This window comes from Scyliorhinus torazame, chromosome 16 (assembly GCF_047496885.1).
Source record: "Scyliorhinus torazame isolate Kashiwa2021f chromosome 16, sScyTor2.1, whole genome shotgun sequence".
NCBI classification, from domain to species: Eukaryota; Metazoa; Chordata; class Chondrichthyes; order Carcharhiniformes; family Scyliorhinidae; genus Scyliorhinus; species Scyliorhinus torazame.
Window position 1 is genome coordinate 32,126,422 of NC_092722.1, and position 18,756 is coordinate 32,145,177.

An 18,756-nucleotide genomic window follows, 5' to 3' on the forward strand; every position below is an offset into this window, starting at 1 on the left:
TCTTGACATCTTCTGCCGTTTTGAAGAGGTCCAGGGCTACACAGGCACCTTTGCTCAAGAGAGAGAAAGGCTGCTTACGGATGACGGACATTAGCTCCAAGGATGGTTGCCACCATACCTTAGTGGTTCCAGAATCATGATTATGACAGGACGTCAGTATCCATCGATATCTGTTGTTCAAAGCTAGAGGTATTTTAGCCACGGATCTTTGTCCAATAGCTTTGTTACGCTGGCTCCTTTGTCAAATTTAAAATTTGTTAAATGGTCATTGACCAAAATGTCCACATTCCCAAATGAGAAACCAAGATCTTTGACCTCACCCAAGAAGCATAGCTGTGTGTTTTCTGAGCTTGCAGCCTAGGCCTCATGGGTGATATGTGGGTCTTCAGTGCCTTTCAGAGTTTATTCCCTGCACAGATTACCATAGTCGTCCAATCCTTTTGCACTGAAAGCATTGGCCTGAAATTGCAGAACATTGATCTCGCCTATGGGGGCTCTGCTGGCCAGTTTGGGGATTGCTTTCCCTGGCTTAGAGTGCCTGTGTGTCTTTGTTGCTTAACTGCACAGTCCCATATTAACCCCATAACCATTATACTATACTATACTATAGGAGCAACACTTGGTAGCTGTGTTGTTACATGATTGTTTAGTGTTTATGCCAATTAAGATGTCATCATATGACCTCAACTGCCCCTCCCATGGACTCCTGCCATTGGTCACCCAAATGTCAATCATCACAGAACCATGCCTTTCCAAAGCTTTTCATTGTGTCCTGGTTTTGACTTTTGAAAACTTAGTCATCCTACCTGTAATAGTTATGTAATATGTATAATTTTAGATTGACATCAGGATAACTAACCTGGTTTTCTATCCCTCTTTTCTTGAATAATAGTGTTAAATTTGCTACTTTTCAATTCACTAAGCCAATTTCAGAATCAAGGGAAATTTGGAAGTTTGTAATCAGTGCATCTACACCTCTGCATTTTCCTTTAGAGCACTATGATGTTATCCATCAGGTTCAGAGAGTTTGTCAACTTTTAATCCATTAATTTCTCCAATATGTTTTCTTTACTCATAATTATTACTTTAAGTTCCCCACTCTCATCAGACACTTGGCTCCTCACGATCTGATGATTTTATGTCTTCTACTGTGAACACAGACAGTTTCACATCTGTCACATCCTCATTACCCTTCTCCTCTCAGCCTCTAAGCGACCAACATTTACCTTCACTACTCTCTTATTTACATTCTTGTAAAAACCCTGACAATCTGTTTTTAATTTTATGGCTATTTTACTTGGATATTCTACTATCTCCTCCATCAAGTTTTTGATTATTCATTGCTGGTATCCAGAATTCCCTTCATCTTTGGGCTAACTACCCTTCTGAGCAATATTATAAGACTCTTATTTTAATTTAATACTATCCTTTAACTCCTTATTTAGCCATGGGTGGATCACTCTTTCCAATTGAGTATTTATTTCTCAATAGAATGTAGCTTCTTATCTGGTTCATTTCATGATGCATTGATCTAGGAAACATAGATTTGGGAAACATTATTTTAAGACCATACGAGGAAGGGGGAAGTAGCCCATTGGCAGGGGCAGATTTACAATGAAAACATCATGCCTTGGCACAGGACTCCGACCCTGCCACTGGCTGCTCTGTTGTACCGCCGGTCCTGGTACTGGAACACCCAGTCGGCTCAGCTGGAGTACACATCAACAGGGTCAGACAGTTAGCAGGATATCCAATCAGAGGCCAATTACTCCCTGCAAATGCAGAGTAAAATCAGATTCTGATTGGATGAGAACCAAAGAGTGGGGAGATAAGTAACAGCCGACAGCAGGCGCACTCACACGTGAGACCATGGGTGCGGGAGAGGGGCAGGTGGCCAGCCAGCCATGCATGCATGCATGCATGCATGCATGCATGCATGAGGACAGTGTGGAGAAGCCAAAGCCAGCGCCATCAGCAGAGTGGACAACCCCCACCACCTAGACCAGCAGCAGGCACATGAGGCCCCGATGAGGACACATCCAAGGACAGCAGCAGAGTGCCCTCACGCCCTCCAGGTCAGCAGCAGGTGAGTGATGCCCCAAGGTGAGGGAGAGGCATGGCGGCCACAATAAGGACACAGTGTGGGTGATGTAGGCTGCCTCGAGGACCCCAGAGAAGCTAATTAAGAATGGGACAGTGTGAGGGGATTGGGGGTGGAGACTGTGAGGGGATGGGGTGGGAGGTGTGACGGTGTGGGGGAAAGAAGTGGGGGAGGAAAGAAGTGGGGGAGGAAAGAAGTGGTTGGGGGAAAGAAGTGGGTGGGGGAAAGAAGTGGGGGGGAAAGAAGTGGGGGGGGCAGGGGGGAGTGAGAGGGGGTTACGGGGAGGGAGTGTGTGTGAAGGGGTTGTGGGGAGAGAGGATTTGTGAGGGGGTGGTGGGGAGGGAGAGCTTGTGAGGGAGTTGCGAGAGAGAGAGTTTGTGAAGGGGGAATGGGGGGGGGGGGGAGGAAAGAGTAGAGGAGTGTTGTTTGAAATCCATGATCAAAATCATAGCCTCATAGTTAAAACATGGATCCCATTTTTGCAGAGCTAGAACCTAAAAAAAACATAGGATTGACTGTGCAAAAGCCTGCTCTTTCAGACACTTTATTAGCTGCCTAAAATCAAGATCAGGGGCGAAATTCTCCGACCCCCCACCGGGTCGGAGAATCGCCGGGGGCTGGCGTGAATCCCGCCCCGCCGGTTGCCGAAGTCTCCGGCTCCGGATATTCGGCGGGGGTGGGAATCGCGGCACGCCAGTTGGCGGGCCCCCCCGCTCGATTCTCCGGCCCGGATGGGCCGAAGTCCCGCCGCTAAAATGCCTGTCCCGCTGGCGTAAATTAAATTTTACGCCACCGCGCCGCCAATTTAATTTTTAGGTCAAAGTGCTGAAGTTTTTGAGGCTTTTCATCTTTGCATTCTGTGGGGCGAGGGTGGGTTGGGGGGGGGGGAAAGGGCCCCACTAACTGTAAATCCACCTCGAGCCATTCGGCCTCTCAAAACTGTTCTTCTATTTAATAAGATAATGGTTGATCTGATAATATCCTCAAATTGGGATCACGCCTATCCCCTCTGCTTACCAAGATCTATCCACCTCTGCCTTAAAAATATTCAAAAGCTCTGCTTCCACCACCTAGGGAAAAAGAGTTCCAAAGACTCACGACCCTCTGAGAGAGGAAATGTCGCCTCATCTCCATTTTAAATGGGTGACCCCTGACTTTTAAACAGTGGTGCCTTAGTTCTAAAATTGGGTATTCTAAATTTATTTAAAAAAATAAAATGACAAACTGTTTTTTTGCTCAGCTTCATCCTATTGTCAAGACTTAATTCTCCCACAAGAGGAAGTATCCTCTCCACATCTATCCTGTCAATGGCCTCCTCAGGATCTTATACCTTTCAATCAATTCACCTCTTACTCTGCTAAACTCCAGCGAATACAAGTCTTGTCTGTCCAACCTTTCCTCATAAGACAACCCACTCAATCCAGGTATCAATCTAATAAAAGCAAATATAAAATTACTGCGGATGCTGGAATCCGGAACAAAAACAAAATAGTGGACAATCTCAGCAGGTCTGACAGCATCTGGAGAGAGAAAACAAAGCTAATGTTTCGAGTCCCGATGACTCATTTTTGTCAAGTCTCATAACCTTTGTCAAACTTAGTAAACCTTCTCTGATCTGCTTCCAATGCATTTACAGCCTTCCTTAAATAAGGTGACCAATACTGTACACAGTATTCCATATGTGGTCTCACTAGTGCCCTGTGTAACTGAATACTTTTGTATTCAATTTCCTCGCAATAAATTATAACATTCTATTAGCTTTCCTAATGACTTGCTGTACCTACATACTAGCCTTTTGTGATTCATGCACCACAACATCCAGATCCCTCTGCATCTCAGAGCTCTGCAACCTCTCAGCAAATAGAGTGCTCTTTCAAAAGGTTGGTACAGACTTGATGGGCTGAATGGCCTCTCTCTGCACTATAGAGATTCTATCATTCATTTAACCTATCTATATCTTTTGTAGCCTCCTTATGTCCTCTTCACAGCTTACTTTCCTCGCGATCTTTGTGTCAAACTGAAAAATATCCATTTATGCCTACTTCCTGTTATCCAGCCAATCTTCTATCCATGTCAATGTTACCCCCTATACCATGAGCTTCTATTTTCCTTTGGTGTGGTACTATATCAAATATCTTCTGAAAATCTAAGTATAGTATATCCACCAGTTCCCCTTTATCCACAACACCGGTTACTTCCTCAAAGAACTCCAATAAGTTGGTTAAACTTGATTTCCTTTTCACAAAACACGTTGACTCAGCCTGACTGCCTTGAACTTATCCAAATGCCCTGCTACAGCTTCTAACATTTTCCCTACGACAGATGTTAAGATAACTGGCCTGTAATTTCCTGCTTTCTGTCTCCCTCCCTTTTAAAATAATGTTGTTTCATTTTTCAACCTGATGGTACCTTCCCCGAATCTCGGGAGTTTCAAAAGATTATCTCTTCTTTTAAGACCCTAGGATAAGGTCCATCAGGACCCAGGCACTTGTCAGCTAGTCCAACAACCTACTCAGTGCCACTTCTCTGGTGATTGTAATTTTCCCGAGTTCCTCCCTTCCGTCCATTTCCTGATTTATAGCTGCTTCTGGGATGTTACTTGTAATTCTCTATGGTGAAGACAGTTTTCAGAGTATGTGAAGCTCCCTGCGCTTGTGAAAAATGTCAATTATCTGAACTGTCCAGTTAGAATGATTTAGATAAGCTCAAAGCTGAAAATTGAGACTCTCAAAAAAGGCGGAGGCAAACCATCACTGAACCTTTCAACAGACAGCTCACGCTGAACACTATGTTTTAAATTGCAATGAAATAAATCAAGTTGTCCACGTTCAAAAATGTTTTGTTCTCCAGCCAGTGAGCACACACTGCATTAGTTTCTTGGAGTGGCACAATGTGGTGTGGCAGTTCCCCCACACATTGATCATTCAGCAGTCCCTCCTGACTCGAGACCTTCCTGTTGCTGGTCCACATTACCCAGGACTGCACAGTCCATCAATGACCCTAACACATGAACTGAAGGGTTACTCTTCACTGTGGATCACTGCAATCAAAAGCAACCAACAATGCAACTTTCCTAAACCATTGTAACAGCAAAAAGCACAAAAAATGTTTAATATTTTTTATTTTGACACATATGAATCAAAGGATAATGAATGCCACATGCTCTCAAATCTTCTTTTCCATCTGTTTTGGGAACAGAGGAACTTTCTATCTCAGATCAAACTTAATGGAATTTCTAAAAACTGTTGAGTGTCCAATGTGCAAATTTCAGCACGCAAAGAGTTTGTGCTATCTGTTGTGGCCACGTGGCCCGACCTTCCATTAGAGCTGGCTTATTAAAAAATGTTACCTATGTTTGTTGGTCCTAGCCCAGATCTAAACTGGGACACTGTTTTGTGAATGCTAACTAAAATACAGTAGGAAATGAAATATAACCTTAAAAAACACATTAATGCAGAAAACTGGCCACAGGAGTTGGGAAGGTGAGGGTCTTTAGCACTACTGACCCTCAGAGACTTTACAATGTTCCTACAAAACTTCAAAAGAGTAGCCCTGGTCTATCACCATCTCCCCACTGAATCCAGTCCTACTCCCGACCCATATCAGTTCTCTGATGGGGCCACAATTCTCCGGCATCTTCCAACACTCACTTACCGCAGTTCCAGCAACGCTATTAATACTATTCTGTCAGGCCATGCGTTTGCAAGAATATTGGAGCTGTAATATTGTAAGCACAGCAGAGACACTGTTTGCATTTTTTGGTACATGGGAAGTGTAACTCTATTTTGTCATTTTAACAACTTTGTTGAGAAGAATGTATCAGGCGGAATGTTACCATAATTTTCCAAAGTGCCAGGCATAGACAGAAAACCAGTGTGTACTTCACCAGCTGCACAGACCAGCTTTATCTCCAGATCCAGCGCCTCTCTAAGACAAGAAAAATGAACGGGTGTGGTTTACACCATCACTCGGGTGGGGTGGGGCCTGATAGAGCTGGTCCCCGGCTCCACAGAGATCAGGGCGCCATCTATAATGGGGAGAACTGAAGTGGAACTACCCCCCCCCCCCCAAACTCCCATGGATATTGGGGACTTCCCCCAACCCCCCAGTCAACAATCAGAGGCTTACACCCTCCTGACAATCATTGGGGGCTCTCCCTGCCAACACCATGGAAGTATTGCTGCCGTTCCCCCCTCATTGCCATTGCCCCCCCCCCCCACGCCTGCAAGCTCCCCCCCCCCCCCCCCCCCACACACACACACACACACTGCCTGCAGGCTACCCCCTCGCTGCCTGCTTTCCCCCCCCCCACCAATAAGTATCTGGAAACCTCCCTTTTCCCCATGGGGCTCCCGCAAGGGCCCATCCTGGCACTGCCTCCGGCCCAGGTTGAAACTTCCAGGTTGACAATGTGTCAACCTGGCAGTGCCAACCTGTGCCGGGGCAGTGCCAGGGCACTCGACAGGCATGTCCCTCTCCCGTTGGGGCTACACTTACCTTTGTGCCCTTGGAGGGATCCCCTCGACTGAATCTCATATTTAACAAGCCGTTGTAAATATCGTAACCTCTCTGTCACCCTGCCTGCGATGATTTGGCAACATGGACTCAGGACTTGGACAGAGGTGGAGCCTGATTCACTCCTGAAATTACTGCTTTCAGCCAATTCAAACTAAAATTGAATTGGGTAGCCAGATATGTCCATCATCACAGGGTCTCAATAATGGAATGGGATTGTCCCATATTTCTGGAAACTGCAGATTACACATGGTCTTGTTATATAGGAGGGGGTAGCCCTGTATCTGTAAAATCTGTGGGTTAGATATGGTCTGGTTACTGAAGACCTGGGGCAGTGCTTTACCTTTAGAACCTAGAACCAATAGGTTACATATATTTTGTTTGGGGTTTGGTTATTCTTGCACTAACTTCACAACTGCCAACTACACCCAGTGTAACTATCTCTTTCTACTAAGTACTTCAAGAACTCTATGAACCATGATATACAGAGCAAGAACATGGGCTGGCCTTGCTACAATAGTCTGAGGAAGATCAGGCCATATGTCACAAACATTCTGTAACACCTTCCACTGCGTGCACTCAGATGCTAAGCACTTTAATTAAGGGTCAATAAAAGAGACGGCAATGTATCGCGTGCCGCTGGTGGTTGGAAGACCCTCGTGGTAATGGGTCAGTCGTCCCGGGTGCATGAGGGCCCAGCCCTTTCGAGGAGCCTGGATGGAGCAGTTATACCTGATGAACCTGCAGCCACCTCCCTGCAAAAAGACAGAATAACTTTCAGTATCGCGGCAATGGGCTGCTACAACAGAACAAAGGCTAAGAATGCAATGGCCCAATCATACTGAGACTCAGAGACCTTTTGTTTAAAGCACATTTTAGACAAGATACTGAAACATCATGAGAAACCTACCACCGTTCACCCCTGTAACATACAATCAGTAACACACACACACAAGCAAAAACACACACACAAAGGGCACCACAATACATTTAATCACAGAAGAAAAGGACAAACAGTAATATTTAACATTCAACATAAAGAGATCTGACTGTAAAGATGGCTCTGATATTACATCCTCTCCATAATACAGATGGACACAGGGTGGCTGGGATTTAGCAGGGAGTGCGGTGTTGGGGCCAGCGAGCAGGGCGCTTGGTGTAGAGGTTGATTAGTTTCCAGTAACGCTGCCTCTCTCCAGAGACACTGTATTGGACCCACACGGAGAGCCACTAAATGTGAATCAGCTGGTGCAGAGAAAGCAGATGTTCATTTGGTCCCATGACTGTCTGATATGCAGCTGTTTTCCAGCCACCTGTAGTGAAGACAATCTGTGGTGGGGTCAAAAAGACTCAAGAGTTTGAATCTTACTCTATAACCACCCCTAACATAACAACCCTCAATCCACAAGCTCAAATCATTCCCTCTTCACACCCGAGATATTGGCAACAATTGAAAGTCATTGTCATAGAGAAAATTCCTGATAAATGAATATCAGAAATTATAACACCCGACCTTTTAACTGGTAGAGCTAGCCTAAAACTCAAAATTCCTGGTATTTCTCGTTTGCAAATTGGGCGTTAATTGTAAAGTGCAACTCAGGGGTTTAAAACCCCTCGGGGGGCTGTTTTAGCACAGTGGGCTGCACAGTGGGCTAAACAGCTGGCTTGTAAAGCAGAACAAGGCCAGCAGCGCAGGTTCAATTCCCGTACCAGCCTCCCTGAACAGGCGCTGGAATGTGGCGACTAGGGGCTTTTCACAGTAACTTCATTTGAAGCCTAATTGTGACAATAAGCGATTTGCATTTCATTGCTCTCTCAAGTTTTTGGCTCCTCAGTCTCAATCTTAATTTCCTGGCTTGAGAGAGCAGGGGGGTTCTACTATCTGCCCACAATAACTCTTTCTGTGACGGTGGTGGGATAAACAGACAGACAAGCCCAAACACAGATTGGCAGACAGACACTGGCAGGCAGCCCCAGACACACAGCTAGACTGACATTGACACAGACAGGATGAGGTGTTTTGTGAACTTATCTGAAAAGCTCTAGTTGAATCCTTATCCGTAACAATCCAGAATTAAACACCAACAGTATATTACAAGGAAAATCAGGAATAAATATATAATTTACTATTCCAGATCATCTCCGCATGGATCATCCCATCTCAGGAAGCCTGACTGACTTCAGTCCATCTGGACTCTCGGTGGGAATAGTGAATGAAGAAACCACAGGAGTGAAAAATGCAGAGTTGGGACAAGGAGTTATTTGTTTCCAGGCTAATCAGGAAACTTTGCAACTAAATCAAACATTGCAGGCAAATAAGTGGCAGACATTGGGATCAGTAACCAGCACAAGGAGGACATAATGGGATCAGCTTAACTTGACACCAAAAGTCAAAACTGGTGTCAGAAGTTCTGATTCGGACTGTTCCTGCCAGACTGTGCAAGAATTTCTCAAATCTTTTTGTCAATATGATTTAATAGTTTAAGATGTAAATATAATATGGTAAATATGAACATTCAGCTGTGAAAATCCAGCAATATTCCGCTGTCAACAACATAGTGGAACTAATGAATTATTAAAAGAAATCCCATAGCTGAGTTTTGACACATCCTTACCTTTCCCACAGTATTAAAGACCACCATTAGTTGAAATATCCGATCTCAGTCTGGACTGACTGTTAATTATTAGAACGACCATGCACCTGAATCTGGAACATTTCACAGCTCAACAAACGTTTAGAAACATGCAAGACCAGAATAAAGAGGAAGAATTGATTTACCAAACGCTGAGGACTTTCTGGGGGGGGTCCACTCGGTAAATGTCGGTGTAAATATCAGAGCCAAGCATTGATTCAGTGTATGCTCCATGGAACAGCCTATAAAACCCACTCTGTACTTGAGTACAGAGTGAACCAGACAGGCCTGTCCTCTAGCACCAGACATACAACTTACCTCGTAGTCAACTCCAACCTTGTTGAGTGCAATGTTTATAGTAAAAGTGGAAGCATCGTGATGTGGCATTAAAGATGGCTGTTCATCAGGTTTATATCTAACTACAAAGGCCAGATCAAAGAGAGCCTGCAAGAAAGAAGAGGGGTGTGAAGCAATACCATGCAGCATCCATTACAGGGCAGACATAGAGAGCACGCAATCTTAAGAAGTCCTTTATCCCCAGGCACTGGCTTCACCTAGACCTTGAGCTAGACCTTGAGCTACCTCCATTGTCACATGACAACCTGGGTCTTGTACTTTTTCAGCAGCACCCAGGCCTCAGGCAACTCCTCCTGCTGTATTCCAGCAAGACTGAATCAGTTTTACCTCATAATCAACTCCTGCCTTGTTTAGAGCTACGTTAATTGTGAAGGTTGAGGCATCGTGGTGAGGTTCGAGCGAGGGCTGCTCCTCAGGTCTGTATCTCACTACAAAGTTCAGAAACGAGTGCGCCTGGGAGGCAGAAGTTTAACATGGAAGAAACAAAACCAGCATTAGTAACCATGGTGTTAACAGTTATCAGTTCTGTTGTTCTTGACGTTTTGCATTGTTTAGTCGTAAGCATAAAACGTTAAAAACGTATTTAAAAAAAAAAAAACAAGTCATCAGTTGTTACAGTTTATAATAATTTCATAACAGGGTTTTAGAGTTTTTTTAGGCACTAATTTTAATCCCTGTTCCTATTGGTTTGTGTCCCTAACCATCTGTTAATTCATTAATAATTATGTTTATTACAGTGTACATTGGATCGTTTGGATTTCCTCTGTTATCTTCACAGTTTCTTTCACCTTGTGCGCTCAGTCTCACAGATACTGCCGCCTCCCCAATCACATCCAAGGGGCCAAAGCCATACTTAATCCAGGCCTAGGGAACGCTATCAAGTCGTTCAAAGATGGTAGCATCAGAGCAGAGTCTTATGCTGACCTCAGATGCTTCACACACAACCACTTTCCACTGGGGTCACAGGATCAGGGGCAGGAGCTCCAAACGCTCATGATGATTGCATGCGCGGAGGGAGGGAGGGAGGGGGGGGGGGGGGTTAACCATGACCGCAGTGTATTTTGGAAAGGTTGGGGGGGGGGGGATGGGCACAGTGTATTTTGAGTAAGGGGGGGGGCGATGGGCACAGTGTATTTTGGGCAAGGGAGTCGATGGGCACAGTGTATTTTGAGTAAGGGGGGAGCGATAGTCACAGTGTATTTTGAGTAAGGGGGCGATGGGCACAGTGTATTTTGAGTAAGGGGGGCGATGGGCACAGTGTATTTTGAGTAAGGTGGGGGGCGATGGGCACAGTGTATTTTGAGTAAGGGGGGGGCGATGGGCACAGTGTATTTTGAGTAAGGGGGGGGCGATGGGCACAGTGTATTTTGAGTAAGGGGGGCGATGGGCACAGTGTATTTTGGGTAAGGGGGGCGATGGGCACAGTGTATTTTGGGTAAGGGGGGCGATGGGCAGTGTATTTTGGGTAAGGGGGGCGATGGGCACAGTGTATTTTGAGTAAGGGGGGCGATGGGCACAGTGTATTTTGGGTAAGGGGCGATGGGCACAGTGTATTTTGAGCAAGGGGGGCGATGGGCACAGTATATTTTGGGTAAGGGGGGCGATGGGCACAGTGTATTTTGGGTAAGGGGGGGCGATGGGCACAGTGTATTTTGAGTAAGGGGGCGATTGGCACAGTGTATTTTGGGTAAGGGGGATGGGCACAGTGTATTTTGGGTAAGGGGGAGCGATGGGCACAGTGTATTTTGAGTAAGGGGGGGGCGATGGGCACAGTGTATTTTGAGTAAGGGGGCGATGGGCACAGTGTATTTTGAGAAAGGGGGGCGATGGGCACAGTGTATTTTGGGTAAGGGGCGATGGGCACAGTGTATTTTGAGTAAGGGGGGCGATGGGCACAGTGTATTTTGGGTAAGGGGGGCGATGGGCACAGTGTATTTTGGGTAAGGGGGGCGATGGGCACAGTGTATTTTGAGTAAGGGGGCGATTGGCACAGTGTATTTTGGGTAAGGGGGATGGGCACAGTGTATTTTGGGTAAGGGGGAGCGATGGGCAGTGTATTTTGAGTAAGGGGGGGCGATGGGCACAGTGTATTTTGAGTAAGGGGGCGATGGGCACAGTGTATTTTGAGTAAGGGGGGGCGATGGGCACAGTGTATTTTGGGTAAGGGGGTGATGGGCACAGTGTATTTTGAGTAAGAGGGGGCGATGGGCACAGTGTATTTTGAGTAAGGGGGGGCGATGGGCACAGTGTATTTTGAGTAAGGGGGGGCGATGGGCACAGTGTATTTTGAGTAAGGGGGGGGCGATGGGCACAGTGTATTTTGAGTAAGGGGGCGATGGGCACAGTGTATTTTGAGTAAGGGGGCGATGGGCACAGTGTATTTTGGGTAAGGGGGCGATGGGCACAGTGTATTTTGGGTAAGGGGGGCGATGGGCACAGTGTATTTTGGGTAAGGGGGGATGGGCACAGTGTATTTTGAGTAGGGGGATGGGCACAGTGTATTTTGGGTAAGGGGGGCGATGGGCACAGTGTATTTTGAGTAAGGGGGCGATGGGCACAGTGTATTTTGGGTAAAGGGGGCGATGGGCACAGTGTATTTTGGGTAAGGGGGCAATGGGCACAGTGTATTTTGAGTAAGGGGGCGATGGGCACAGTGTATTTTGGGTAAGGGGGGGATGGGCAGTGTATTTTGGGTAAGGGGGATGGGCACAGTGTATTTTGGGTAAGGGGGGCGATGGGCACAGTGTATTTTGAGTAAGGGGGCGATGGGCACAGTGTATTTTGTGTAAGGGGGGGCGATGGGCACAGTGTATTTTGAGTAGGGGGGCGATGGGCACAGTGTATTTTGGGTAAGGGGGCGATGGGCACAGTGTATTTTGGGTAAGGGGGGCGATGGGCACAGTGTATTTTGAGTAAGGGGGGGCGATGGGCAGTGTATTTTGGGTAAGGGGCGATGGGCACAGTGTATTTTGAGTAAGGGGGGGCGATGGGTACAGTGTATTTTGAGTAAGGGGGGGCGATGGGCACAGTGTATTTTGGGTAAGGGGGGCGATGGGCACAGTGTATTTTGGGTAAGGGGGGCGATGGGCACAGTGTATTTTGGGTAGGGGCGATGGGCACAGTGTATTTTGGGTAAGGGGGCGATGGGCACAGTGTATTTTGGGTAAGGGGGGCGATGGGCACAGTGTATTTTGGGTAAGGGGGCGATGGGCACAGTGTATTTTGGGTAAGGGGGGCGATGGGCACAGTGTATTTTGAGTAAGGGGGGCGATGGGCACAGTGTATTTTGGGTAAGGGGGGATGGGCACAGTGTATTTTGAGTAGGGGGATGGGCACAGTGTATTTTGGGTAAGGTGGGGCGATGGGCACAGTGTATTTTGGGTAAGGGGGGCGATGGGCACAGTGTATTTTGAGTAAGGGGGGCGATGGGCACAGTGTATTTTGTGTAAGGGGGGCGATGGGCACAGTGTATTTTGAGTAGGGGGGGCGATGGGCACAGTGTATTTTGGGTAAGGGGGGCAATGGGCACAGTGTATTTTGAGTAAGGGGGGCGATGGGCACAGTGTATTTTGGGTAAGGGGGATGGGCACAGTGTATTTTGAGTAGGGGGGATGGGCACAGTGTATTTTGGGTAAGCGGGGGCGATGGGCACAGTGTATTTTGAGTAGGGGGGGCGATGGGCACAGTGTATTTTGAGTCAGGGTGGATGTTTACTCCTTGACATGGTATACAGCTGTTTTTGACTGCTTGAGGCGGTTGGATTCCGGTAGTCAGCATAATGAAACCTCCAGGAATATGTCTGACCAGGGTTAACTGTTTTGATCCTGGAAAGGTGTGGAACAAAGGAAGAAGAGTAGGCTTTCCAGCCCGTCAAGCCTGCACTACCATTCAGTTAGATCATCGATCTCACTGCCACTTTCCTATGCTATCGATGGATTTCTTGAACATGCTCAGTGATTGAACTTCTAAAGCCCTTTGGGATAAAGAATTGCAAAGATACATTACCCCTTGGGTGAAAAAATGCCTCCTCATCTCAGTTTTAAATGGCCGACCTTTTATTCTGAGATTATGTTCCCTGGTTCTAGACTCACAAGCCAGGGAAACATTCTATCCACATCCACACTGTCATGCCTTATAAGAATTTTGTAAGTTTCAATTAGATCATTTCTTAGTCTATGAAACTCTCAAGAATACAAGCCCAGTTTCCTCAATCTCCTCCCTTCAGGCAATCCCACCATCCCAGGGAATAGTCTGGTGAACCCTCATTATGAACAAGGATACCAACATTTCTTAACATCTTACCGTTTAAGAAATGTTCTGTCTTTGTTTTTTTTTCTACCAAAGTGAACAACTTCACTCCTATTCATATTATATTCCATCAACCATTTACTCAGCCGGTGTAAGTAAACTTGAAACCTCCTTGCAACCCCACACCTGGGGTGGGATTCTCTGACCCCACGCCGGGTTGGAGAATCGCCGGGGGCTGGCGTGAATCCCGCCCCCGCCGTCTCCGCCACCAGAGATTTGGCGGGGGCGGGAATCACGAGGTCCCGCTGCTGGAATGCCTGTCCCGCCAGCGTGGATTAAACCACCTTTTGAACGGCGGGACAAGGCGGTGCGGGCAGGCTCCGGGCTCCTGGGGGGGGGGGGGAGCGATCTGGCCCCGGGGGGGTGCCCCCACGGTGGCCTGGCCCGCGATCGGGGCCCACCGATCCACGGGCGGGCCTGTGCCGTGGGGGCAATCTTTTTCTTCCGCCTTCTCCATGGTCTTCACTATGGCAGAGGCGGAAGAGACCCCCTCCCCAGCGCATGCGTGGGGATGTCGTCAGCAGCTGCTGATGCACCCGCGCATGCGTCGCCCGGCGAAGACCTTTCGGCCCCGGCTGGCGTGGCGCCAAAGGCCTTTCCCGCCAGCCGGCGGAGCGGAAAGCACTCCGGCGCAGGCCTAGCCTCTCAAGGTGAGGGCTTGGCCCCTAAAGGTGGCCCGGAATGGTTCCCGCTACTCCATTACGCCGGAACCCCCCGCCCCGCCGGGTAGGGGAGAATCCCGCCCCTGATGTTCCTACCTAATTCTGTGTTATCAGTAAATTTGGAAATATTACAATTGATCCCCACATCCAAATTATTTCTATAATTGTGAACAGCCGGGACCCTAGCACTGATCCTTGTCCTACTGGTAACAGTCTGCCATCTTAAGAATGATCCGTTTATTCCTACTCTCTGCTTTCTCTCCATTAACCAATTCTCATTCCATGCTAGCATATTACTTCCAATCCCAGGTGCTCTAATTTGGTTTACGAACCTCCAGTGTGGTTCAAAAACCATCCGAAAATCCAAATACACCACATCCACTGGTTCTCCCATCTCTGTGCTACAAGTAACATTCTCAAAACACTGTTCGCAGGTGGTGGAATTCACTACTCCCGCCGTTTGTCAATGGGATTTCCCATTGAAACCACCTCATGCCACTGGGAAACCCACGGGCGGGAATGCGCTGCCGGTGGGAACAGAGAATCCCAATGGCCGGAGAACCCAGCCATGAGTTCCCTTTTATAAATCCACATTGACTTTGTCCAGTTTTACCATTACGTTCAGTGTCCAGTTATCACATTCTTTATACTAAATTCTAATATTTTCCCTCCTACTGATGTCAAAGCTACAGGTCTCTAGTTCACCATTCTCTCTCTCCCTCCCTTTTTAAATAGCGGGGTTACATTTGCTACTTTCTCATCTGCAGAAACCTTTCCAGGGTCCGTATGATTTTGAACGATAACCACCAATGTATCGACTATCTCTGTAGCCACTTCCTTCAGCACTCCGGAATGTTGATCATCTGGTCCAGGGTATTTATCAACCATCAATCCAGTTAAATATTCAAGTACTATCTGTTTTATTAATTTAAATTTATTTCAGTGCCTCAGTTTCACAAGTTCATTGGCTGCCTAATATTCCTGGAGATTGTCTGTATCTTCCTCAATGAAGACAGACACAAAGCAATTTGTTAAATTTCCCCACCGTTTCTCTGTTCCCCACTATAAATTCTCCTGTCGCTACCTGTAATGGGCCCACATCTGTCCTGGATAATCTTTTCCTTTTTACATACCTAAAGAAGCCTTTATAGATTGCCTTGATATTTCTCACCAGCTTGCATTCATATTCTCTTTCCCCTTTATCAGTTTCTCTGACATCTTTTGATGCCAATTGCTCTCAACCCTGAGGCTTACTATTTCTAATGCAATCTTTAAATTATTTTGTTAGCCATGGTGGATTCGGCTTTCCCATTGGATGTTTGTGACTTAGAGGAATGTATGTCTGTTGTAGACCATGTAAGTGCACATGCTGCGACACGTTTTATTTCATGCTCGAACCTCAGAATTCAACACCGGACATCAGACCTCAATGTCCACACCACTTGACGGGGAGACTGTGAAACTGAAACATTTTCACTCTGAGCTGCTCCATTTGTCACATTTAAAAACATATCATAGTTAAGGAAGCGGTTAGGAACTGCTTTAAATAGTTTAATCACATTTTTGTCCCTTTTACTTCAATTCATTCTTTCTGTCACTAAACCCTCAGGGATAATCTACAGAAAGCTAAACTTTGGTCTTTGCCATGTCACCTGTTTGCCCGTGTTATCTGACGATCAGCATCACGAAAATCAATTTATCTTTCCTTGGAATTCTTAGTTTTTAACCAGATGCTCCTCATTGGAAATTTCATCTGAAAACATAACAGTTCTCACATGTATGCTGACGATGCTCAGCTCTACCTCACTACCACCCCTCTCAACTCCTCCAGAGTCTCTGATTTTACATACTGGGCTCATCCAACATACTGTACCAGGTGAGCAGAAATTCTCTGTAACTAAATATTGGGCAGGCCAAAGTAATTTTCTTCAATTTCTGCCACAAACGTTGTTCCCTAGACACTGACTCCACATCCCCCCAGATGACTGTGTAAGGCTGAACCAGACTGTTTGCAACCTCAGTGTCCTATGAGGGTCTGAGCTGAATTTCTGACCACAGATGTGCTCCACCATTAAGACTGCCCACCATAAATAGCATTGACCATCTCCACTCCTGCGAGCCACTTATCCATGCCTTTGTTAACTCTAGACTTGACTATTCCAGTGCTTTCCCGACCAGCTTATCATCTTCCATAAACGTGAGCTAATCCAAAACTCTGCGGTCCACGTGCCAACTAGGATCAACCCATTCACCCATCAGCTCTGTGCTTGCCGATCTAGATTGACTTCCATTTAGGCAACACATGAATTTTAAAATTCCCGTTCGTATTTTCACATTCCCCCCCCCCCCCCCCCCATTTCCTCATCCCTCCCTAGCTCTCTGATCTCTTCTGATATTTCTGTGCTCCGCCGATTCTGGCCTCTTGGTTATCCCTGGTTTTAATGGCAGCACAACCACAGACTCTGTCTTGACCTACTGATTGATGTTCCTGTAACATTGCCAATCTCCGGGGAGATTAAAATGGACCCACCTTCCCACCATCACCGGGTTTGAGTGGATATTAACGCTGGTGGTCATGTTACTCCAGCACTGCAGCAGGAAAAAAACTGTCCGATTACAAGAGTGGACTGGAGGATGCTGAAGTGGACAGTAGGACTGACCTTGGTGTAGTAGCCAGGGTAGATCTTTTCTGTTAAAGGTGCAATATATTCTCTTAAAAACCTCTGCCACTCTCTCTCATATCCTATCTGATTCATGTGAATGTCAATGGTTGGTACATTTTCGTAGCCGCCCTGAATCCGTTTGTCCTGGGAAGAGATTAAGAAAATGTTTATAATAGTTAAGAGCTGCATTTGGATATGCTGTAGTAATACCTGATCTTTAATCCCTGATGCTCTCACCTTATTTCCTCCACTTGACCATTCTCCAAAATGTTCCATCTCCTCAACAATGTCATCACAGCCTCGTTCAGTGAAAATAGGGAACCAGTAAACATCTGGACAAGGCTGTAAAATAACAGCAACATGAAGCAAATGTATGGTTTGGAATCTGCAACATACAGCCAGCCTGTTTGTCTGTTGAACAGCCACCTCCTGCATTATTGTGGGCTGGACCATGTTGCTCTGTGTTCATGCAGCTGTCATGTGACACCCTCGCCAGACCAACACTTCACACAAGAGACCCTCACAATAAGACCATAAGACATAGGAGCAGAATTAGGCCATTCGGGACACAAGTCTACTCCGTCATTCAACCATGGCTGATATGTTTCTCATCCCCATTCTCCTGCCTTCTCCCATAACCCCTGATCCCCTTATTAATCAAGAACCTATCTATCTCTGTCTTAAAGACACTCTGTGATTTGGCCTCCACAGCCTTCTGCAGCAAAGCGTTTCACCGATTCACCACCTTCTGGCTGACAAAATTCCTCATCTCTTTTTTAAAGGATGGTCCCTTCAGTCTGAGGCTGTGGCCTTGGGTTCTAGTTTTTCTTACTAGTGGAAACTTCCTCTCCACGTCCACGTTATCTAGGTCTCTCACTAATCTTTTTAAAAATAAATGTAGAGTACCCAATTCATTTTTTCCAATTAAGGGGCAATTTAGCGTGGCCAATCCTCCTACCCTGCAGATCTTTTGGGTTGTGGGGGCGAAACCTACGCAAACACAGGGAGAATGTGCAAACTCCACACAGACAGTGACCCAGAGCCGGGATCGAACCTGGGACCTCGGCGCCATGAGGCAGCAGCACTAACCACTGCACCACTGTGCTGCCAGGCCTCTCAGTATCCTGTAAATTTCAATAAGACCTGTAAGTGTCAATAAGGGGCGGGATGGTTAGCACCTATGCCTCACAGCGCCGGAGACCCAGGTTCAATTCCGACCTCGGACCACTTCTGTGTGGAGTTTGCATGTTCCTCCCATGTCTGCGTGGGTTTCCTCCAGGTGCTCCGGTTTCATCCCACAGTCCAAAGATGTACAGGTTAGGTGGATTGGCCATGCTAAATTTTCCCTTGGTGGGGTTACAGCAATAGGTTGGAGAATTGGGTCTGGTAGGATCTCTTTCAGAGGGCTGATGCGGACACAATGGGACGAATGGCCTCCTGCTGCACTGTGGGGATATGATTCTATCCCCCCTTATCCTTCTAAGCTCTAACGAGAACAGGCCCAGATTCCTCAACCA

The 18,756-nt window shown here is 46.7% G+C and overlaps 1 protein-coding gene across 3 annotated transcripts in view; it reads right to left on the reverse strand.

The window, feature by feature from the left end:
• Positions 1-7,185: 7,185 nt before the first annotated feature.
• The window catches only part of plod1a (procollagen-lysine, 2-oxoglutarate 5-dioxygenase 1a), a 46,846-nt gene continuing 35,275 nt past the window's right edge, over positions 7,186-18,756 (reverse strand). Inside the window, exons 16-20 of one of the 3 annotated variants that reach the window (XM_072478175.1) lie at positions 17,477-17,581; positions 17,237-17,383; positions 9,934-10,059; positions 9,568-9,693; positions 7,186-7,371 (exon numbers count right to left, since the gene is read on the reverse strand). In XM_072478175.1, coding sequence (XP_072334276.1) covers positions 7,216-7,371; positions 9,568-9,693; positions 9,934-10,059; positions 17,237-17,383; positions 17,477-17,581 — 660 coding nt within the window. In that variant the 3' untranslated portion in view covers positions 7,186-7,215. The remainder of the gene's footprint in view (positions 7,372-9,567; positions 9,694-9,933; positions 10,060-17,236; positions 17,384-17,476; positions 17,582-18,756) is intronic. The other 2 variants (XM_072478177.1, XM_072478176.1) reach the window with 2 other exon arrangements.